At 35.6% G+C, this 24,754-nt stretch overlaps 1 protein-coding gene across 3 annotated transcripts; it reads left to right on the top strand.

The window, feature by feature from the left end:
- The first annotated feature begins 1 nt into the window (after position 1).
- Positions 2-20,890, top strand: DCLRE1A (DNA cross-link repair 1A). Of its 3 annotated transcripts, none has more exons than XM_079900174.1 (10): positions 2-227; positions 749-1,869; positions 3,785-5,476; positions 6,919-7,052; positions 8,139-8,257; positions 11,148-11,288; positions 13,028-13,173; positions 13,953-14,107; positions 19,213-19,354; positions 20,365-20,890. In XM_079900174.1, the coding sequence occupies exons 2-10, from the start codon at positions 1,404-1,406 to the stop codon at positions 20,523-20,525; spliced, it is 3,156 nt and encodes a 1,051-aa protein (XP_079756300.1). In that variant the 5' UTR covers positions 2-227; positions 749-1,403; the 3' UTR covers positions 20,526-20,890. The 3 variants fall into 3 exon arrangements, with proteins under 3 accessions (XP_079756300.1, XP_079756301.1, XP_079756302.1); XM_079900176.1 differs by lacking the exon at positions 2-227 and adding an exon at positions 391-414; XM_079900175.1 differs by lacking the exon at positions 2-227 and having other exon boundaries at positions 379-1,869.
- The last annotated feature ends 3,864 nt before the right edge of the window (positions 20,891-24,754 follow it).

The following is a 24,754-nucleotide window of genomic DNA, read 5'->3' on the forward strand; positions in this document are numbered from 1 at the left end:
ACACGGAAAAGGCTTCTGGGCCAGCGTTCTAGAAGCTCCAAGAGAGCAATTCCCCACCCTTCACTTTGGAAATTAGCAGGTTTTAGAACTAAAACAAAACAAAATAAATCCGTAGGATTTAAAAGGGCCCTAACTTTTTTTCTTTTTAAAGTCTCACGTTTAGACCAGGATCAGCTGATTCGACACAGCATTGGGAACGCGAAGCTGTTCCCGCCACGGCACGAAAGGTAAAGGAGTAGGCTTCTTAAAGTTGGGAGTGACTAGCCAATGGCCTTGGCTTATATGCAAACGCAGCATTTTGTTACCCTACAGTGCTGAAAGTGCGGGTGCGAATAGATTGTCAGCCAAGCAGGGGGAGGGGGCAGGATGGGAGCGGACGCAGCTGGAGCTACTCCCGAGGCGCGAGGGTGGCAGGTGGGCGACCGCGGGGATCCCTGAGGGCCCGGCCTCTGTCTTCAGAAGTGGAGAGCACTGGTGGCTTTTGTGGAGCGAGCTGTGCTGGCAGCTCCCTCGCTCCCTTCCCTGGAGGGGGTGAGGGCCCACTCCGCTGGCCTTGCAGCCTTTAATGCCCAAAGAGGCGGTCGAGCCGGTGGGAGGCATCAGGCAGGTGAAGCTTGGTTTTGAGGCTGCTGGAGAGAGAGCTGATCGCCTTCAGGCAGACTACCTCTGGAGTCTGGTGATAGGAGTGTGGGTGGCCTCAGTGCAAGCACAACTTCACGTACTTGAATTTTGTTTGTTCATTGTGCAGTGTTTGTTCGTTGCCGCTGGAGGAAGATACTGGATTGACCCAGGAAACTGAAGTTGTCGAATATCCACCAGTCACGGATAAGGGCGCGTTTTTTGTTTTTTTTTTTGCTAATCACACACATTTGATTATGGTGTGACTAGTGTTACTAGCAAACTGAAGTAGCCATTAAGTGTTTGGAACACCTGCAGAGCCAGTTGCCCAGGGGCTGTGGTTGGGTTTGTGAATTATTTGGACAATTGTCCAGTTGAAAGAGAGCTGACAGGAGCTTTATAACAATTTTACGAAGCTCCTTCTAAGATTGAACTGTTAAACCTATACTTCCCATTGGGGTTTAGTGTTCAAAGTATTACTGACACTACTTTTTATGAATCAAGTCCTGGAAAAAGCCAAGATACCTGAATCGAAATACACACAATGGAAAACTCAGATGTTAATTTTATTGTGCTATAAATGAAACAGTAGGTGTTCTCACGTATAAGGTTTGTAGTTTGCCAATATATTCATTATCAGAGCTTTAGATTCCCATCAAGTTGGTGGGTTTTCTGTTACTTTATTTTCCTGAGCAAAATAATTCCATTTAAAAATTTTGTAACAAGACATAGACCCTCAATTTACTTAAGATTAGTGCTTCTTTAATGATCAAAATCATTTTGCCATGTTAGAGGATGCTTTTCTGGAACAAGACATCTGGGAATACAAATCCAAAAGAAAACCCAAACAAGTACATCCAAATAATTGCTCTGAGAATATTCCAGAATCTGTTGAGAAAGCAACAGATGGACAATACCAGTCAAAACGAAACAGAAATAAAAAAAGAAATGTAAAAGGTAAAAAGAAGGTTAAGGCCCCCGAAACGTGCCTTGGAGAAACAGACAGTCAGACTTCTGTCGCTTCCAGTCAGAACTCTAGTTGTGGAGATGGTATTCAGCAGTGTCAAGACAGGGAGGCCACTCCAGGAAAGCACTGTAGGACTCACAAAAACAAACACGTGTCTCCGAAGATACGACCAGTTTATGATGGGTACTGTCCAAACTGCCAGATGCCTTTTTCCTCGTTGCTAGGTCAAACACCTCGATGGCATGTTTTTGAGTGTTTGGATTCCATACCAGTCTCCGAAACAGGTAAGATTCCAAAAAAGATAGTGGACTCTAAATAGTCAAAAAGACTTGCATTAGGCCAGACATATCAGTCCAGTGAAACAAGCCAGGTAAGCAGTAAACCAAAAATGAGGTGAGATACTCAAAGTATAAATGACTTAACCGTAGAAGGAAACAAGGTAATGCATTGGTACGCTTCTTGTGAAGGGTAAAAAGATAACAGTCAATTCAAGTTGCAAACTTGAAAACAGTATAAATGCATTTTACTATTTCATAAGAGTCCCTAAAAATCTGTGATTTTTCATAAATGTTAATTGAGCACATATTATGGTAGATATTTTCAGCTGCATAAGGTAGGTGGTATTGACATCTGATAGATGAGGGGTCTTAAAAGCTAAACAACTTGCCCATTTTGTTATCTTTTATGAAACAAACTTTTAGAGAATCATGAATGTAGTCCAGCCTTCTAAATATGGCTGTGTTGGGGCCATCATGCTAATGGACAGAAAGAAGAACTAGGAAGGAGTGTTTGGTTATTAAGATTCTAATAAATAAAATTGTGCCAAATGAGAACTGAAGTAATACTATGTTTCTGTTATCATTTAAACTATATAATAAATATCATGTTTAATATGTAGAAAATCCTACTTGTAGTATATGGAGAATGGATGGTTATTGATGATTTGATTATTTAAAAGTTATATATACCATACATAAATTTTTAAATCTCAAAGAATCAAAATTCATTAAAATAAAAATAATATTCAGTATGGCTTTCGTGTTAACTAAGATTCAGAAGACGTTTTATTATTAACTTCTAGTTCTCATTTTAAAGTACTGCATGAAGATGCAAAATAACTTAAAAAAAATTGGCACCAGCCTTATACAACCGAGAAAGCCTCATCAAATGCTAGTAATTTGTTTTTCAGTGGCTTGAAAGTCAGAAATGGCAGCTGGAATCCCGTGGTGAGCACTCAGGGTGAAATATCTTATAGATGAAGCTACCTCAAAGAGTTTTTCTCTTGGTTTTTTCACTGATTAAACTCCTTTGAATGGATAATCTCAGGTGGATTCTTCTTGAATTGAATTTTATTCTATAACATATACTTTTATGAGGTGGGTTTTTAAGCAATGAAGTCTCCAGTTTAATGTGACATCTTTTTGCGGGGGGAGTGGATCATTTTTTGACGGGCCTGAAAATGAACATACAAGGGGTGAGGTATGCCAAGATGCTTTACAGACTGTTTCTCAGTCATAAAGGTATGACAGGGAATAGTTTCCAGATTATTAAAGCCTTATTATTAACCAGTTTATCAAACTTAATTTCAAATCTTAGAACAGAACCTAAAATGTTTAGGGTATGAACAGCTCTAATTAAGATTGCTATTACTGTTTCATATACAGTGTGAATATTAAATAACGGAACCTAATTTGGTACTGCAACTGTCATACATATGTGTTGCCTGATAAGACAAAAATTGAGGTAGAAATTTAGTCTGTGAGAGACATACTAGCCTTCTCTACTCTTTATTGCTTGAGCAATAGGGACGGAGTGAAACTGATGGGATCAATTTGTAGCACCTGGTTCAGAAATACCTAGTTCAAGCATGACATGCATTTTGGAGGAGCTCATATTTGTGAAAGTTTTTAGTGGGGAGAAAAAGGTGTTAGTCTTAAATTTTGGGGGGGAAAAGAGTATTTGAAAAGAAATTTAAAAGAATATATTGATTTAAAAATAATAACTAGCACCTTGCAAAACCATACTGGATTACTGTTATTGTGTGCTGATTTTTTGTTTATATAATGATAGCTATTGTCCTAAGGCCTCAAAGTTGGACTGATGACTTTCCACTTACATGTTAATTTATAGCGCTAATACTGTCAAAGCTTAGTCTGTGCTTTGATCCGGTAATACTTTTTTCTTTATTAAAATTTTCAGAGTGTCCTGATGCTCTTCAGTGTTCCTCAACAATTCCTTCTCATTACAAGAGATACACTCATCACCTGCTAGCTCAAAGCAGGGCTGGTAATAGTCTTTTCAGTGATCCATCCCATGAGTCAGGTGGGAGTTTCAGTGAGGCTAATTCAGGCTTTCTTTGTAGCCATAAGGAAAGATGGTCTCCATATCAGAAACAAACAGATAACTTAAAAAAAAATGTTTCAACTGATCCCTTGTTAGTGACACAATGTCTAAGAAAATCTCAGTCTCCAACTGAAACTGATAAAAAGGTTTCCTCTTCAACAAATAGCCAAACTTCCCAACAAGTCCCACAATTTACAGAACTTGTTAATAATGACAAACTGGTAGGATTTGGTTTGCCTCCTGCTGAAGAATTAGACAGTCAAAACAGCCCAGGACACATAAATTTGACATTGCCAGAAAATGACTTTAGCAACTGTGAAATCTCCTATTCTCCACTTCAAAGTGATGAAGAAACTTATGATACAGATGAAAAGCTGGATGATTCACAACAGGAACTATTTTTTACAGAAAGCTCTAAAGATGGCAGCTTAGAAGAAGATGAAAATAGCTCCACTTTGTCTAAAAAACTCCATGACCCTTTACTGAAGGACCAGGAGGAGAGCTGCCCCGAAGTGGATAGCTTCTTAACTCAGGATAAATACGATGAAGAATTGTATAAATGCAACACTCTAAATGATTCCTCTCAACTTACTTTCCAAAATAAGAGTATTATTTTACGTGATGATACAGCATATACTGATGATTTTATATTGTTTCCACCTGCATTAGCAGAGAGGTTTACTTCTCCTAGTTACCAAGCTACTAAAGCAAAACCTGATGAGCCAGAATTTCACTCATCTCAATCAAATAAACAGGTAATTGAAGAATCAGCTGTTTACAATCAAATTTCTCTTCCCTTACTTAAGAGTAAAATGTCAAAACCTTTTGAAAGCCACGGAGGAGGGTGTCATTCTTTCCAACCAACCCAAAGTAAAACTAGAGAATTATCAAGTAAGAATTTCAATGCTAAGCACAATACGAACTCAGCATGTTTCTGCAGAAAGGCATTAGATGGTATGCTGGACAGTAAAGTTACAGCTTTAAATACAGAGATATTTTCTAGTACACCTACTGCTGCTAAGTCTTTGAAAATATTGCTATCTGGCCCTAAGTGTGATGCATCACAACCTTCTACTAAGGTAATGAAGCAAATGGATATAGGTGTGTATTTTGGACTACCACCCAAAAGAAAAGAAGAGAAATTGCTGGTGGAAAGTGCATTAGAAGGGATGAACTTAAATATAGTTGTAAGTCCTAATGAGAAGAGGTCCCGGCAGCGCAAGAGGAAAACAGAAAAATCTTTAAGTGATTTAGAATTAGAGGCAAATAATTTAAGTGAGAGTCAGCCCTCTGTGGAACTTTCTCGTAAGAGGTCACAGCATCAAAGAAAGAGACTTAAAAAGTCAGATTCATTGCAGGAAGGAGTACATCAGAAGAGTTCAGGTCACCGTAACAAGACAGAACCTGGAACAGTCAAGTTAAGTAAAGACAGAGTCTTCGTAAAATCAGCTCATGGCAGGCTGCAGAGAGGGAACACGAAAATCCCAGAGTCATCGAATGCAGGAGAATTAAGGAAAAGGACATGTCCATTCTATAAGAAAATACCTGGTAAGTTGAAATATCAAGGCTTCCTATATCTACGAAGATGCAACTTTTTTGTATTTCATGTTCATTGCCCATGTTATGTGTGTGTGAAACAATTTTTTTGTGTGTTTACTTTTTATACCTCATTGACCTGTAACAGACTTTTTTTCCTATTTAATCTTTTTTACTCCATTCAATTCAGCAAACTTTTATTAAACATATTTTATATATAAGGTACTATACTATTTAGATAGATATTACAGATCTGACAAAGATTCATATAGATCAGCTTAATACAGAAGGAGGAAAGGCTCTCTGTAAGTAACCATAATAACAGCTTCTAAGCACTTAAGAAAAATGCAAGTACTAAATAGCTTCGAAGAAGGAAAATGTCACAGGTTATGCAGGTCATAATAAATGCTAAACATTTTTAAACCATATCATAACTTAGTTTCTCAGTCTTTTCATGTTCTTATAATTTCTCATGTCTTCATAGATGAGTTAGTAGAAAAATGTGTCGTAAAATGAATTTTATTATTGAAGAAAACAGGTACCCTTCTTCTGAAAAGAATATAAAACTGCCCAAATATACTTGGTTTCAGAAAAAAATTTTAATATGCTTTTTTGATATTCTAAATCTATTCAGTATAATTTGTTCAAAATATTTGTGTAAAGAAAAGCATTTATGTACATCATAGTACCAGTTCTGTTTTTAATAATTATTTTGATTAATTTTCTGTATTTTAAGTGAGCCCAGAATTAGTGGGCCACGTGTGGATAGGTCTCCCTAGAATTGTGGAGGTATGTTTATTTACCTGCATATCACAGTCAGCGCACTTGTTTTTTCTCATGAACAAATTTCAGAACAGCTCCATCTTTTTTATTTATTTTTTTCATTATTGCTCCTCTAGGGAGGCTGTTTAGGCTTTTTGTTTGTTTGTTTGTTTCCCTTCCTCCTTCCCACCTCCCACAATGAAATTCAAATACTACAGAGACCTTGTTTATCTGTTATTGTACTGTGGCCCTTTGGAGGGCCATTAGATTATTTTTGCCCCTTAGGAGCATACCAATATCACCCCCATTGAGAATTCATGTTTTAAAAGAAAGTTAGCATTCTCCTTTTGCTGTTTTGCAGAAGTAAAGGATTTTAGGTGCCCAGTAAGTATTGTGAAAACATTCAGCAAAACAAAAAAGTAACTCATTCGTAGCTAGTATTTTTAATTTTTTTGTACAGTTATTCATTAAAAAGCCTATACCGGGATATTTAATGGAAACTTATAAGACTCATTTTCATCTCTAGTATCACCTTTTGCTGCATTTATGTGGTGTAGATTTTTAAATTAAAATGTAAAGTTCAGTTGGAAATGAGATGTAAAGGTGTCAGAGGGTTTGCTATATAAGCAAATTGGGTTGCTTTTACTTAGTTAGCTATCGCTCAAGCAGCTGTGTTGGTGTTTTCATTGTAGGAACTGGCTTTACAGTCGATGCCTTTCGGTATGGATCGGTTGAAGGTTGCACGGCCTATTTTCTCACACATTTTCATTCTGATCATTATGCTGGATTGTCTAAAAACTTCACGTTTCCTGTTTATTGTAGTGAGGTAAGTTTTAGTATCCTAAATCCTGAATTTGTAGAATGCAGCGAATTTCTAATCAGTCTGGTTAAAAAAAGGTAATTAAGATTGTAAGATCTATCATTCTTCTAGAAAATATATGAAAAAACAGACTCCACATTGAGATTCTAAAAGTAAATAAGTTATTGTCAATAGTTACAATAGATTTTTTAAATTATGCTTTATTATGTGGAAACAATAAATATTGATACCTCATGATGTACTGAAACATGTAAGTTTCATTCAGTAAATATTTACTGCATGCCTAAAAAGATACTCAAGGTAAAATACCTAACTTCAGGGAACCTTCAGGCTATACACTCACAGACAGTACCGCAATGGGATCTGTATTGTAATAGAAAAGTGAACAGAATGCCTAAAAGTAGGGAGAAGCGGGGCTTTACTGTGTCCTAGGCTAAAGTTAGAAAACGTTTCACGGTGAAAGAGATACCTTGAAATAATTATGAAAAGGTGAGCATTTTAATGTGTATTACTAAGGGCTTTGGCTAGAATTTGATTTTATCCTCAAGCATTCTTGAATTATCTTCTTTTTATTAATGAAGCAGCCGAGGCTTGGAGCGGTTAAGTGGCCCCAAGTCACAGAGCTAGTAACGGCAGAGCCAGAATTTGAACGCAGGTCTGTCTCATTTCAGAGCAAGGCAGAGGGAAGAGCAGAGAGCCTTCCAGGTAGAGAAGAGTTTGTGTAAAGGCACAGACACCTAAGAAGTATGCCCATTCCAGGAACTTCAGATAATTCAGAATCACTAAAGACAAGATAGGGAATAACAGGAGATAAATCCACAGAAATGGGTAGGGGCCAGATCATGAAGGGTTTTGTATGACGTGATGGGGATAATGGACTTTTTACAGGTGAGGGAGCATCAGTGACAGTGTTTAAGCAGAGTTGTGACACAGTCATTTTAGAAAGTTCTTCCTGGCATTCTGGAGGGTTTACATGAGTATAAGTGGGAGAACCAGGAGATTATTAAGATATTTGGGTTCTAAACTAGATATGAAATAAAAGACGTATTTAATGTTTTAATGTATCAGCAATAAGCACATCCTGTTTTGCAGATAACTGGCAATCTGTTGAAGAGCAAACTTCACGTGCCAGAACAATATATCCATCCATTGCCGACAGACACTGAATGTATAGTGAATGGTGTCAAGGTGGTTTTGCTAGATGCCAATCAGTAAGTATTAAAGTTACCTTAGTAATACCCTATTTTTAAATATTCAAAAGGAAAACACATTGCATGGTTATTTAAGAACTTTTTATTGGAACTATTATGCTTGATATTTCATAAATGTCTTATTTAAGTAAGATAAGAAATAGTTAAGTAAAGTGTGTTTCTCCTTTTGAAAAAAAATGTACCCAATTACAGGATCAAAGATTAAACATAGAGAGATTCTCTCAGTGTTCTCTAACCCATTTTTTAATGCAGTTTAAATTACTATGCTTTACATGAGGCTCCATCTTATTTTTTTTTTAAATCTTTTAACATTGCTGCTGTTCTTTAAGAGATAACCTTTTGCCATTTTCTTTAATATCACTTACATAAATTAACAGCTGGTACAAATTAACAGCTGGTACTCCATTCAGATTCTAGAGGGTTTTTTTTTTCTTTTCCTTTAAGAAATCCTTTAGGTTTTTGATACTAAAGTCTTGGAAGATTTTTTTCTTGGAAATTGGTTTTCTTTTTTTCTCATTTTTTTAAATGTAAAGTACTGTCAGGATTCACATTGCCAAAATGTAACTGTCAGTCAGCTATGCATCTTTGTCATTTCCATAGAATGTTAGCCTTATGTCCCTTAGAGATCATAGATGCCTAGAGAATTAAAATTAAGACTAAACCTAGGTTTCCTAAATCCAGGCTTGTTATTTTTTCAGGTTGCCTATAAGTTTTTGTCTGCTAACTTCGCTGCTGTTTATTTTTTTAATCACCAATTATGATAACTCAGGTTCTGATTTATTATTTTTTTTTGGTCAACTTTATTGAGGTACAATTTACATAAATAAAATGGACCCATTTTAAATCTTTGCTGAATTTTGACAAAAGTAAACACCCATGTAATTCCCACCACAATAAAAATATGGAAAATATTCCCCACCACAAAAGTTTTCCTTGTGTTCCTTCCCAGTCAATCCCCAAGCCCGACTCTGACCCAGGAAACCATTGATGTGTTTTCTATGACTGTGGATTAGATTTGTCTTTACTAGGGATCCATCTGAATGAAATCATATAGTATCTTCTGTTTTGTATCTGGCTTCTGTCACTCCTCATGTTTTTGAGATTCATTCATGCTGTTGTGTGTTCCTTTTACTTACTGAGTACTATCTATTGTATGGACACAATACAATTATTCTTTCCATTCACTTCTTGTTGGACAACTGGTTTTTGTTTATTGATCTTGTATCCTGAGACCTTGCTAAGCTTGCTCATTAGTTGTTGTAGGTTTTTTGTAGATTCTTGAAAATTTTCTACATATGTCATCCACAAATAAAGATGCTTTCGTTTTACTTCTTTCTTTCCATTTAGAATGATATTTTTTCTCTTATTTATTGTACGGGATTATGCCTTCAATACGGTGTTGAATAGGAGTGATGTGAGCAGACATATTGCCGTGTTCTCGATCTTAAGGGGAACGCTTTCAGTCTTTCTCCGTTAAGTATGATGTTTGCAATAGGGTTTTCATAGATGCCTTTTATCAGGTTGAGGAAAATCCCTTCTATTCCTATTCTGCTGGGAGTTTGTAATCGTGAATGGGTGTTGAACTTTGTCAAATGTTTCTCTGGCATCTATTGAGGTGATAATACAACTTTTGTCCTCTATAATGTTAATGGGGTAAATGACAAAGATGGACTTAAACCAGCCTTGCATTACTGAGATAAACCCCACTTGGTCTTCATGTATTACCCTTTTTCAAAATATATAGCTGGATTTGATATGCTAATATTTTGTTAAGGTATTTTGTGTCTGTTTTAAAAAGTATATTGGTCTATAGGGTTTTTTTTAACTACACTTTTGTCTTATTTTGATGTCAGAGTAATACTGGTCTCATGAAATATTCCTTCCTCTATTTTCTAAAAGGTGTCATGTAGTAATTATTATTATTTCTTCCCTAAGAGTTTAGTGGAAAATCTCTAGTGAAGTCATCAGGGCCTGAATTTGGGAGTCAGGGAGATAAGGGGAAGTTTTTAATTACAATTGTAATTACTTCCTGTGTTTTCCTAGAATTTAAAATGAAAATTCTCTGTGTTTGGGCAGTAATTTCCAAACCCCATTGTGTCAGGGGTCCCCGAGACCACCTTGAGGCTCAATGGTTCACCAGATGGACTCACAGGACACAGAAAAGCTGTTTTATTTGTGGTTACAGCTTATCACAGTGAATGGATACAGATTAAATCAGCAAAGGGAAAAAGGCAAATGGAGGCAAATCCAGGAGAAACCAGGTGCAAGTTTCAAGGTGTCCTCTTCTAGTGGAGTGGCACAGATGTGCTTAATTCTCCCAGCAACAGTGTGTAACAACACATAGGAGGTGTGGCCAACCAGGGAAGCTCAGTTGAACCTTGGTATCCAGGGGTTTTATTGAGGGTCAATCATGTACACATGCAACACCCATGCTGATTGACCTGGGGTACTTAGACGCCAGTCCCCTAGAGCAAAGACAGATATTCACCATAGATCACACTGTTAACATAAACTGTCTTATCAGACTAGTAACACATGGCCCAATGTGTCAGGCATACAAAAACACTCTTAGCAGGCAGAATATTTCAAGGACTCTAAACTTATCTCCCAAGGGCGAGCCAATGACTATTCCCAAGGACAGGCCTTTCTTGGGGACCTGTGGAGTTTGCACAACACTGGCCTGCTGAATTAACCCTTTCCTGCACCCCATTTTTTGTGTGTGTGTGACATAAACTTCCTTAAGTTAAAATGCTACATACCTTTGTAGTACAATGCTATGTCATTGTGGTCAGCTAATAAAGTATATTAATTTGTTGATATTGAAATGAACACTCTTTCTTTAGATGCTTTGCCTGTGTTAAGAATATTCCTTTGAAATGTTTGTGTTCAGCTGTCCAGGTGCTGTCATGATCCTTTTTTATCTTCCTAATGGTTATGTCATACTACACACTGGAGACTTCAGAGCAGATCCCACCATGGAACGTTCTCTTCTTGCAGGCCAGAAAGTCCACACGCTTTACTTAGATACAACGTAAGAGAAACTTTGTTTGTGTACTTCTTTTTTCCACCAACAGCATTTGCCCTGCATGTTATGAATAATTTGAACTTTTGCTTAGGTAATCAAAATGATGGCTTACTGTCAATTATCATTTTAAGTATTAGGTGGATGCTGTTTGAAAAAATATATACTTAAGAACAAATTTTGGATTGCATGGCTTAACTGACTCCAGCTCAATTTTTTATGTAATATCCTTTTGAAAATATGGTTTATGTAAAAACCTTGCTACTGAAACAAGGATGAAAAATTTGGGAGCAAACTTTAGGAAAACGCCCTTTAAAGTTATCCTTTCAAAGTGTCTGTGTAACTATTAAGCATGATTGTGAAGAAAAAAACAGAGAATGAGATTCTGTCTGAATATTCAAACTTACTTTGTTCCTTTCTCCAAAAGGTAATCTATAAGTGGCAACCTTGAATTCCTAAGTGCTACATAATGGTATAAGCTATTATCTTCTTTTATGTATTGAAATACCTCATCAATTGGTCAGAAATTATGTTAACCATTTCAACCTGTTTCAAGAAGAAGTGAGTTTGGATGGCATATCTTAGTAAGAGATGGTCTTTCCACAACCAGTTTTCTAATACTATAGTTAATTCTTCCATTCACCTAAATACTAGGTGAACTAAGAAAATAATTTTTTTTAAACTTTGTTACTTAATTCTACATACAATTCTGGATTTCTTTGTGAGTATTTATAGGAGAAAGGACTAAGTCTTTTCTTAATAATAAGAATTATGGCTGAACAGCAAAAACAATTTTGAAAATTGGAAAAATATTTCTTTAATGTGTGTACTTTATGAGATTTTTCGTGAAAAAGTGCTTAATTTTCATCTCAAATATCTATAACTAATAGTGTTAATTTTTCATTGGGTGTTACTGTATTGAAGTAGACCCGACTGGATCTGCTGTAGTCCCATGATACTATATATATTTCTATATCTCCTAAAAGAAAATAACAACCAGATGAATATTAACTGTTTGATTTAATGCTACTTCACCAAATTCATGTTCAGTTTCATTATCTTAAAATATATATATTTTTTTTGGGCTTCCCTGGTGGCGCAGTGGTTGAGAGTCCGCCTGCCGATGCAGGGGACACAGGTTCGTGCCCCGGTCCGGGAAGATCCCACATGCTGCGGAGCGGCTGGGCCCGTGAGCCGTGGCCGCTCAGCCTGTGCGTCCGGAGCCTGTGCTCCGCAGCAGAAGAGGCCACAGCAGTGAGAGGCCCGCGTACCGCAAAAAAAAAAAAAATATATATATATATACATATATATATATATATATATGTATATATATATAATTTTTTTAACTAAATCAGAATTCTTTAGTCCAAAAAGATAATCCCTATAAATCATATTTCCTTTGATAGGGATTGGGGTTAAAAAAAAAGATATTAAGGCTTATAATTCATAGCTAAAATAGCTACCTAGAAATATTCTTGAAGGAAAAAAATGCAGTTTCTTTATTTGAGGGTTATAAAAGAAATAGAATTAAAAAGGTATATTGAAATGTATAGTTCCATCATAAATAATCAATAGCTGGTAACAAATATTTTAACCACAGGCACTGGTGAGATAACTGCGGTGGTGTTAATGTACTATACTGCTGTTGTATGTAATTTTGCTAAAGCTTGTTTTCTAAAATAGCATCCAACTTAATGCTATGACTTTCTTGTTGTTCTTTTAATAAGTACCATATTTCCATATTACAGATATTGCAGCCCAGAATACTGTTTTCCGTCTCAGCAAGAGGTTATCCAGTTTGCCATCAACACTGCCTTTGAGACTGTAACTCTAAACCCACGTGCTCTTGTTGTCTGTGGCACTTATTCTATTGGAAAAGAGAAAGTCTTCCTAGGTGGGTGGTAGCTGTAGCTAATTTACTGTATTCTAAAGATCAGATTCTTTTTGCATAAAGCCCTTTCAGGCTCTGTTCTTTCAGTTGATATTTATTTCCTGAAACAGTTCAATATTACCTTTGAGGTTGAAAGAAAAATTTGGTAGAGTTTGATTCATTTAAATTTTGAAAGCCTTAACTTAATGGAAACATTTGATAAGTATGTTTACGGTAGCCTTTATATCTGCAAAATGTTTATAGAGCAAAAGTCCATGCTACATTAGTATTTTAGTGAACTTTGAAAGATGACTAGTGCATAGGTCTTTCACTGCATTCTTTGATGATAACCATCAATTAATTATTTTAGAGACCAGTTTTAGTTTTTGTTCCTAAATGATTTTTGGATATGTAACTGTAGTTTGTCTATATAGTATTGTACTATTTTGCAAAGTACTTCCATTTCTTCTTAACTGTGGTCCCATAATGTCAAACATTAAGACGTGAAATGATAAAGCTAAGGTTTTAACTCCTCCAAATTTTGTTTTTTCCCTCCCTCTAACTCTTTCCATACATCTTATGCAATTTTTAAATACTAGGTCTTTAAAAATAAATTCTTGGCTTTCTCACAATTTATTCCACATAGTTAACTGACAAACCTGTTCAACCTTTTTGAGATATTATGGCAAAAGTGTGAATGTTTTGAATTTCTTTTAATTTGGTAAATTCTTATTTTAAAGTTAAGTTGTAATTTTATTTTTTTCATAAGCTGTAATTTTACTATTTTTAAACTTTTCCTTTAGCCATTGCTGATGTTTTAGGTTCAAAAGTGGGCATGTCCAAAGAAAAATATAGCACATTACAGTGCTTCAATATACCAGAAATTAATTCCCTCATCACTACAGACATGTGCAATTCGCTGGTTCACCTTCTCCCAATGATGCAAATTAATTTTAAGGTAAGCATTCAAGAGACATGTCTTTTTAGGATGAACTAGAAAAGGCAATCTGATGATTGTAAACTAGAATCCCATTTTACTTGCATTTAACGTAGAGGAATTCAGTTACAGTGGAGTCAAAGTAAACTTTGCCCTAGAAAATTTTTTAAGTGGAATTTTAAATGTTTTAAGTTTGTGTGTGTGTGCAGCTGTATAGAGTAATTCATATGCCCACCAGGCGTTTAAGAACTAGAGAACTGTCCTAAAGGAAGAAACAAAAATAGAAAAGTGTGCAGCTCTCTGGTCATTCAAACATTCTGAGATTGTTCTCCGTTCTTCCTGGATGAGTAGGGAAATGAGTGGAGAGTTCTAGGGAGTTCTTACTTTTCTTCAGGTCTATTCTGTATAATATTAAGCCACTATAACATTGATATACGTTGAAAATATACTGGTGAGGATTAAATGGAACAGTAGAAGTGAAAGAGAAAGTTCTAGTGCTAGTTCTGAGATATAAATTAAGATACATATGACATGACCTCTCTGTGATTTATGGGGGCTCATTTGTCAGATTTATTCAGATACTAAGATTCATTCCATTTACTAACGTTTTGACACCTTGCAATGGAATACATCAAACCTATGTATTAAAAGTAATTCAGGGCTTCCCTGGTGGCGCAGTGGTTGAGAATCTGCCTGCTAATGCAGGGGACACGGGTTTGAGCCCCCGTCTGGGAGCATCCCACATGCCGCGGAGCAACTAGGCCCGTGAGCCACAACTACTGAGCCTGCGCATCTGGAGCCTGTGCTCCGCAACAAGAGAAGCCGCGATAGTGAGAGGCCCGCGCACCGCAATCAAGAGTGGCCCCCACTCACCGCAACTAGAGAAAGCCCTCACCCAGAAACGAAGACCCAACACAGCAAAAATAAATTAATTAATTAATAAACTCCTACCCCCAACATCTTAAAAAAAAAAAGTAATTCAGAACATAATGTACACCAAAAAATGTTTTTAATTTTGCTATAATGTTTATGAAATAACTTTTATGGAGCTTTTTGAAATAGCTTAGGTGTTGATTACTGTATCTGTCTTATAAATAATAACACTTACATTGTGTAAAGAAAATTAGGATTTTAGTTCTGTCCCTTGAGTAAGGAAATTCTCACTGATGTAACTACTCTTTTCATGAGATTATGGTAAAAATTTTATGGCCTATTTTCATGAGTATATAATTCATAAAAATGTCTAGGATAATCAAGTCATAGTGTTGTCCATTGGTGTTTAAGCCAGCTTTGCAAACATATGTTAAATTTGAGAGGCATCCAGTTTAATGGAGGCTAATGAGGATGTTGGTTAATTATAAAATGAACACTGATATCCTGCGGAGGGTATAGCATATTTTTATAATTTTTATAAAGATTACTTCATGCAATACAGCCTTATTTCCTGCTAACTTAGTTTCATTTGGACAAATTATCCATTTAGGGGGACAAAAGGGGTGGGGAAGTAAGAATATTATGGAAATGAAGGGACTAGACCTTTCCAAGAATAGTGTTTAAAAGTGCCGTATGCTGTGGAGAGGTCATATGAGGAAAAAATGACCTGCACAAGAACTGTTTCAGTGAAGTGATGTTGGAGAAAGCCAGTGACAGCAGAGGGCTAAGGAATGAATGAGAAGGTGTACAGATGGCCAAGGAGCACATAAAAAGAGGATCAACACTGTTAGCCATCAGGGAACTGCAGATCAAAACCACAGTGAGACACCACTGTACACTCACAAGGATAGCTGTACTAAGAAAGACAGTGCCAGTTGTTGGTGAGGATATGGAGAAACTGGAACCCTCATGCGTTGCTAATGAGATTTTTAAGTGGTGCAGCTGCTTTAGAAAGCAGTTTGTTAATTTCTTTCAAAGTTAAACATGGAGTGACTATATGACCAGCGATTCCAGTCCTAGGTATACGCCTAGGAGAATTGAACATGTGTCCACTTCTACACAAATGTTCACAGCAGCATTATTCATAATAGCAAAAAACTGGAAACAACTCAGATGTCCATCAAATGATGGATGGATAAGCAAAATGTTATATATACTTAAAATAGAAATATTCTTCAGCTGTAAAAAGGAACGAATTACTGCTACATGCTACTATATGAATGAGCATTGAGAACATGCCAAGTGAAAGAAGCCAGACACAAAAGGCCACATATTGTGTGATTCCATTTATATGAAACATCCAGAATAGGTAAATCTGAAGACGTAAGTAGATTAGTGGTTTCCAGGGCTTGAGGGAGAGGGAATGGGGAGTGACTGCTAATGAGTACAGTGTTTTATGGAGGGGTGATGAAATGTTCTAGAATTAGAAGTGGTGATGGTCATACAACTTTGTGGCTATACCAACAACCACTGAACTGTATGCTTAAAAAACACCCCAAAACCTGGCAGTTACCTGCTTTGAAGACAAAAAACAAAAAAAGGAATATCTGAAATCGTTGCCTGTATTATTTCCATTGTTTGTCATAGGTTGTTGGTATTGTTCAGTAGCCCTTCCCCTTCCTCCATGAAAGTGGCCAGATATCGATGACATTTTTTACAATTTCATATCTTCAGAACACAGACGGAGCAGAAGCTGACAGTTACCATAGACTATATTTTAGTTAGTACTTAAAGCCAGTTTTTTTTACCAGCCAAAAATAGTTTTATTGTATCAGAGCTAATGACTTTTTTGTGAAAATGTAAACCTGATACAATTGTCAGGGTTTCTAAGGCAGGCTTGAAAGACTTAGAAACCCTATAAATAAAACCATTCGTGCTGCCTAGTTCAACATCCCAAGTTCATATACGTAAGTATATAGTTTACTATCACCTCTGATTTAAACCTGATTCATGGGATGTGGCAAAACATTATAACAGTAATGTTATAAGTGATTATTTGCTTACTGAAAAAATAACTTTAGGGGCATCTACTGAATGCATTTTAATCACAAACTGGTTACCACTAAACAGAGAGACAAGTCATAGATCAGGGACTTTATGTTGACTAAATGATAATAAAATTCCTCATGATAGTAGTTCTGCAGTTGTGGTTAATGAAAGACTAGTGGCTGTCAGCAGTCTTCTCTGTGTGTTTGGCTTATATGATAATATCCTATGTTTTTGTTTGTGGTACAGATTAATGATGTTTTCATGGTAACTCTAACTTGTCTCATGAAAAGCATGAAATTACTTCTGAGTGGGTTCTCCCGAGTGTTTGAACAGAGGCAAATAAGAATGGATAAGTTTGATGACCTGCATTGATAGCTGGACTCTCAGTTTATGATATTATGTGTTTAATTGCGCTAAACCTGTTTCCTATTATTTCCTTTTCTTTGTGAGGACAGGAAGAGAGAGGGATTAGTAATTAAGCAAATAGTATTACGATAGATCTTAGACTAAGTAAGACAAAAATCTGAAAATTTGCAGGGCCAGGGATATGGTAATGAAAACTTAGTTATATAGCTATATAACTTAAACTTTTTTGGGGGGGGTAGTAGTTGGTAAGAAATATGACTGTTTAATGGTAGGTATACAAATTAATAAAAGATCATTATTTGATGCAAAAGAGAAATCAAAGGGTTATTATTAATTTGTCAAGTGAAATCTTAATGTCTGATAAACACAGTAAACTGTTCAACCTTTAAATAGTAATCAAAAAGAAAAATTAAAAAAAAATGATGTGTTTGTCTTCTACCAAATTGGTGGACTTTTAAAAAAGGTAATATTCCTGTGCTGAGATTTAGAGAAATTGGCACTCTTCATCCACTTGGATAATAATGGAAAAGAGGGTAAATCCTCAACTATCTCCATTTCTAGAAATTTATACTAAAAAATGAGTCCTTTCTGAAGAGATCAATCTGTAAGTTCCTAGGTGCTGATGGTATAATAGATGATGAGAGTCTTAAAAAGTTAGGAAAGAGTAGATGGTTTCCATTAAAAAAAAAAAAAAAAAGACTCAGAAGGTGGTGTTTATTGATGTCTTCCCCTTAGGCTGTAAACTTCCAAAAGGTGAAGGCTGTGTCTCACCACTCTGACATCAGCACCTGGTGTTAATACTGGAACAGATATTTATTGAACAAATGAATAGATGGATGAGTGAATTTGTCTTTATCATTTCTTCAGAACTTCCTACCAGCATCTTTTAAAAATTCAGTAGAGTATGTATGGTTAAAGAAGAAAAAGAAGACTTCTAGAAATCCAAGATGATACTATATACACTAGGTTTTTTATTGTTTTAAATAAAATTAAAATTTTATTATAAATTTACACTAAGCCTTTGACACTCTGGGTTGAATCTTTAGCCCAAAAAGTATTAGAGTTTGTTTTGTATCCCTCTTGTCATTGTTATATTTATCTGGATTTCTCTTATCTTTCAAAGGTTGAACCTTTGTCATTGATTTTCTGAGAATCTTACCTAATGTCCTCACTAATGATGACCTCACTAATGATGACCTCAAGATTTATTAGCATATTACTTCTGATCATAGCACTGTGAAAAGTTTTGAAATTATTCTAGTTCATGCATAAAGGGTGAAAAGGAGTAAACACTTGAAAAGGGAACACTAGATACTATGCATCTTAAAATGTATGTCTGAGTTGAGTATAATGCCATTATAAAGTTATTTCCATATTTTATCCATCTGTCAGACCTCTACTGGTGTATATGTATGAGGATATGTTTGGATTGATGTTTACCAGTGTTAATATCAGTATCTCTCATAAGGATAGTATTAGATGCTAGTATCTCTAATATCCTAATAATTGTAGGATTTGGAGAGGTGTTTGTTTTGTTTGTTTTTGGTAGCTATCTGAATTGTAATTTTAAAACACATGATTACTTATCTTTAAAGTTGCCTCATCTTATTTTTCTCAGACTGTACTTAAATTTGTTTAACTTAGGTAAGTAAAGGGGAAAAGATTTTTTTTTCCGTGATTTTATTTTTGGGGGGAGCACAGCACTAGGTTTTCCAAGTTAATGTTCACCAAGTGAAAACTCCGTGACTGTGCCAATGTAACATTTTAATCATTCTGTTTTATTCCATATAACCCATCTTCACTGACCATTAAATAAATATCCTTTTTTTATTTAACAGGGTTTACAGAATCATTTGAAGAAGTGTGGTGGGAAATATGATCAGATTTTGGCTTTTCGACCTACAGGATGGACGCATTCTAACAAGTTAACTAGTATGGCGGGTATTATTCCCCAGACCAAAGGAAACATTTCAATATATGGTATAATTATTCAATTTTTTTACTCTTAATGTTTGTAATTACCTTACATTTTTTTTAAAAGCAGTAAAACTAAGATCCAGGGAAAAAGAGGCACCAAAGAATCTTTAATAATTTAACAGGTTCAAATCATTCCTCATGCTCCACACCTGTATCTTTAGTATGTTGTAAATGCATATAAAGGAGTATGAATGTAGTAAATAGACATTGACTAATACAGATCAGTCTATATGTGTGATCAGTGACATGTAGGAGAGATTGTAGAACTACTTGAAAGGAGGGGTGGGTAGTGCCATTGTGTTCTGGAAGTTTAAATGACACTGCGACATCAAGAACAGGAAGACAGTGGATTAGATGTGATGACAGCAAGAGATACAGACTTGACTTTAATTTTTTCATCTTTGGAGGATGTTTACCATTGTCCTCAGAGATTGGCTTATTACAATAATGGCTGATGGAAACATTTTTGGATCCCAGTTTTCTCAAAACAGGACCCTTTCTCCCTCTTTCTCTGAGGTATTTGATCTTCAGTAAAGAAGATGAAGAGATTTTTAGTACTTAATTTTTTTTTTCCTTTTTATGCGTACAAAGCTTGGGGATGGAATCTGCTTACTTGCCGTGGAAATCAAGAGTCTTCTGCTTGTCACTCTTTAAATTTTACTCATATTTCTTCCAGAATTTTCCTGAAATCAATAGCTGGGCAAAGTGCTTAAAGGGAAGAATTGTTTAAAAAGAAAAGCCTACTTATAAATAAGAATCTATAGAAATGCCTATTATTAAGTGTCTACATAGCAAAGTAATAGAATTTTTTAATGTTCAAAAGTTTTTGTATCATTTTAATGTTTATTATTTGTAAAAGATACTAGCAAATTTTGTTATCAGAAAAAAAGCACCAATGAATTTTTGGCAAAAATACTCTGGATTGCTTTCCTTTTCTCTTTTATTTTATTTTGGGCTTGTGCAGTTTTCTTTATTAGTTTGATTTTTAGTAGGCACTGTCTTTCGTGTTGCAGGGATTCCTTATAGTGAACACAGCAGCTACCTAGAGATGAAACGTTTTGTTCAATGGCTGAAGCCGCAGAAAATCATACCTACCGTGAATGTTGGCACCTTGAGATCCAGGCGCACAATGGAGAAATATTTTGAAGAGTGGAAGCTGGAAGCTGGATATTGATGTTACCTCAGAGGACTCAGAAGTAGTTAAGTAACTTAGGCCTAGCTTGTTAGTAGTTAAATCTTCAGTGATATGATATTTCACTTTATGTGAAAAACCTCATGAAGGTCACTCATACAGCTTATTTTCTCATTTACGTTTGAATAACATGTTCACAGTGCAGGACCTCTCAGCATCATCAATGATAATTGAGACTGGTCTGCCTAGTACCCTTGTTTCTTGCCCCTCCCTATGGGGCTGTTGTATTCCGCATCCAACAGTAAGAGCGTAAACATAGGCAGGTTTGGGGACCAAAGGATTCATGATAATAAACTAGATTGAAAGCATTATATGTAAGTAATTACGTATCTTTAAAATTATTTAATATGGGGCATATTTTTATGAGATAAAGCTTTTCTATGATATGTATACTTAAATAAAAAATTGATCTTAAATTTGCCATAGTGTCGTTTGGTTTTTAGGATTTATAACTGACATTTATGCAATCTTATAAAATTTCAGTGACAGTAAGTCAAAATTTGACTCTGAAAAAGATGACTCAAAGAGACTAGACAACTACCCAGTAAATGATGGAGAAAAGTTTGAGTGAATAATGTTTATCTGAATTGTTTACTCAAGACATTAGATAAGTAAAAGTTTAGATTGCAATTCTTTGTTTGTTTGTTTTTGTTTTTGCGGTACACGGGCCTCTCACTGTTGTGGCCTCTCCCGTTGTGGAGCCTGTGCTCCAGACGCGCAGGCTCAGCGGCCATGGCTCATGGGCCCAGCCGCTCTGCGGCATGTGGGATCTTCCCGGACCGGGGCACGAACCCGCGTCCCCTGCATCGGCAGGCGGACTCTTAACCACTGCGCCACCAGGGAAGCCCGCAATTTTTTTTTTTTAAAGTGAGATTATATAATTTATTTATGAGTCTTGATCTCTCCAACAGAGATTAACTGATCCAAAATGAAAATTTGGGGCAATACATGTTAAAAATGTTTTTATAGGGTTTAAATAAGAAAATGGCTAGCATAATGAAAGTATGCATGTGTATATATGTGTATTCTTCCATTGCCTCTAATGAAATTAATTTACGGATTCCTTAATGTTTTAATGGAAAATTATTTTCTGTGATGATTTCGGTCACCAGAAGAATAGTACTCTCCACGAACTTTATTTTCATAAACTTGGATTTTACCTTGTTATGGTGGTGTTAGTAGGGAATCATGTTTAGGGAAGGAAAAGCATTTGGGGCCCAGTAGTAATAAATCCAGTGTAACTATGTTCTGAGTTGATTTCAATTACATAGTTAAAATATTTTGACTTCTTTGGGCTTGGTGTTTTAAACATTTTATAAATCATTAATTAAGAGTTATAACTAGAAAAATTGCATGTAGTCTACAAATATAGGTATTTTTAACATAGAGGAGATGGCCAAGTCATTAAGGTCTTTTTTTTTTTTTTTGAGTAATAGTTTTTTCCTAGAATTGTCATTTTTCATTGGTAAAAAGATTTTTCATGATTTTGAACGTTTTGCTTTGGAAATCCAGGCATGTTATTTAAAAGCAGCCTCAGCCATCTGATTTTCGAACACAAAAACATCTTTCTACACAATTAGCACCATTATGGCAACTTGGAATGATTTGTTTTGCTGTTATTATTGCAGAATATGCAAAACCTCATTTAGGGACCATCCCAAATATGGGATTTATTTTACAAATAAGTCGCAACAACCGAACTTTTCAAGGCTCTGTTGAGAACTGTATGTGAAATTCTTAGTTCCAATAACCTAACACTTTGGTAGGTAAAAATGTTCAATTTTAAAGCAAAACAAAAGAAGAAAAAAATCTACCATCAACCCAAAATAAATGGATGGCAGCTCTTGAACATCCTTACCATGTGTAGAGAAGGAGAAATAGAATTAAGCCAACAAAGGGGAAAATGCTTTACTATACATTACATGTATTCGGAACTTTTCAGAAAGCTCCTTTACACTCTTATCTAAACATTGAATTACCAGATGCACCGACACTTGACAAGATGTTTTCAAGTTCTCATGACTTTGATTTAATAGGAAAACCTTTTCCACTTGATGTCAATGCCTTTTATTTCTAAGTTATTTATCATTGACCCTGTATTTATTAATGTACCTAAATATGAAACTGGTTTTCAGAAAAACTAAATTATTGCTTTCTTCAGTTATTGAGTTATATTCTTGTGAACCAAATGCATTTAGAATTTCCTTATTTGGTCCTGAATAACCATCTATACTAGACTAGGGAACTCCAAGTACTAATACCCAAAATTATCTGTCTTGAAAGACTATTGATATTGCCTTGTAACTTTTCTGGTTGTCTTATTGCTGTTCATTCAGTTCATTTGGTATTGATCTTAGAAAAATTCCAAATAAGTTATCTGAGATCAGCAAAATCATAAGCTAATGGTTATAGTTAATAGAATGGTTTAGGTATGAGAATTCCTTCTAATCTGAATAGTTGGAAGCTTTTAACTTGGTAATCATTTTGTATGCTAATTATATTTCAACTTTCCCTTAGTATCTACCCCTTCTCCAGAAAGTAGGCATACGCTTTTTGCTTAGGAACTCAATCCCCCATGATTGCACTGTTCTACTTTTGGTAAGCCAGAAATATTTTATAAAACACTTGTTATGGAGTGGACCAATTATACAACACCAAGTATAACACAAAATTATTCTTTTCTTAAACAGTCATAGCCAGGCCAGAACTAGGGTGAGGCAGGAGAGATGCCTAGAATGTAAAATTTAAAGAGGCAAAAGGTAAAAATCCTTGTTAAGGCTGACCCTGCACTTGCATGACCCTGAGAGTGAGTGTCTCCTTAAACGCTATTCTAGGAAATCTCTCTTGCCTCAACCTAGTTCCAGGTCCTGATTCGTAGCGCCTAATTATGTTTCTTTGCTATTTTGGTGAATCCAAAGTGGTTTTCTAAATAGAATATCGTTATACCTTTGTTTTTAATATACATTGAAACATAAATATTGTAATCTGAATTTAGGAGAGTACATTTTCAAGAATTTCCAGATTCATCGATATAGAGCTAATTATACCAGCACCAAAACCCAGATTCCTTTGAGATCCTTCCGGGATCTTGGGATATTGTAAACACTTTCAGGGCAGGGCTCATATCTTACTCATCTTATGATCTAGTACCTTTTTCAGTATGTGGTCTGGTTCAGAGATGGTAAATGCTTGAATGAATCTTGAATAAACAGTGAAAAATCCATCTATGTTCTAAGAATCTGACTTCCAAAATTCTTTTACATGTTTTCCTCAGGTGAAAATAGTGTGATTCCAGAAGAACCACTAAAAATAAAAATATATTGAAACTACTCAGTTGATTGTTTGGGTATATTAACATGTCCATGACTTCAGTGTGGGAACAATTTAGAGAATAAAGTTTTATTTTTTGTCAAGATCTATCACTTTAGTTTAATTGTCACTAAAATCAGTCACTGAGTATTTGAATCCTCTCTCTTAGAACTTATTCTATCTGTTGAGTAACCGCTATGTGCCCCACACTATTCTTGGTGGTGTGTGGAAATTAAGAATAATTCAATCTAACAAGGATTTATTGAGTGATTATTCTGTGTAAGGTGAAGGGGGTATAAACATGTTCTTTGTTCAGGGATTCACACATAAATAAAATAGTCTCAAATGTCAGAAAAGTAGTATTAGGAGTGAAAGACATGTCCCTAGACACCGTGACAAGTGGTATAATACCAAACACTTCAAAGGGAGAAATTAATTCTGATAAGGAAGAGTCCATAGAGAAGATGCCTTTTTACACAATCCTTAAAACATTAACAGACCTTTCATAGGCTGGAGTGAAATCTAAGAGTTAACAGACCTTTCATAGGCTGGAGAGAAATCTAAGAGTTAACAGACCTTTCATAGGCTGGAGAGAAATCTAAGAGTTAACAGACCTTTCATAGACTGGAGAGAAATCTAAGAGACAGCCAAGTCCTGGAGCTGTGACAGTGTAAGTTTGCAAGAGGAGCTTTGAGCAATTCGTGTGTTGGCGTGTGGAGCTCAGACTAGAAGGAATAGGTGGAGGAAGATGGCACACAACTCTGATAACCCTACTAAGGAGTTTAGAGGTTATTCTGAAGAATATTGAGAGTTTTTGAAGATCTGGGGGCAGTCAACATATACCTATGTGTTGGAAATGAAGTAAAAGTGAGATAGATATTGATATATACACACTTATACAT

This window comes from Stenella coeruleoalba, assembly GCF_951394435.1.
Source record: "Stenella coeruleoalba genome assembly, chromosome: 16".
NCBI classification, from domain to species: Eukaryota; Metazoa; Chordata; class Mammalia; order Artiodactyla; family Delphinidae; genus Stenella; species Stenella coeruleoalba.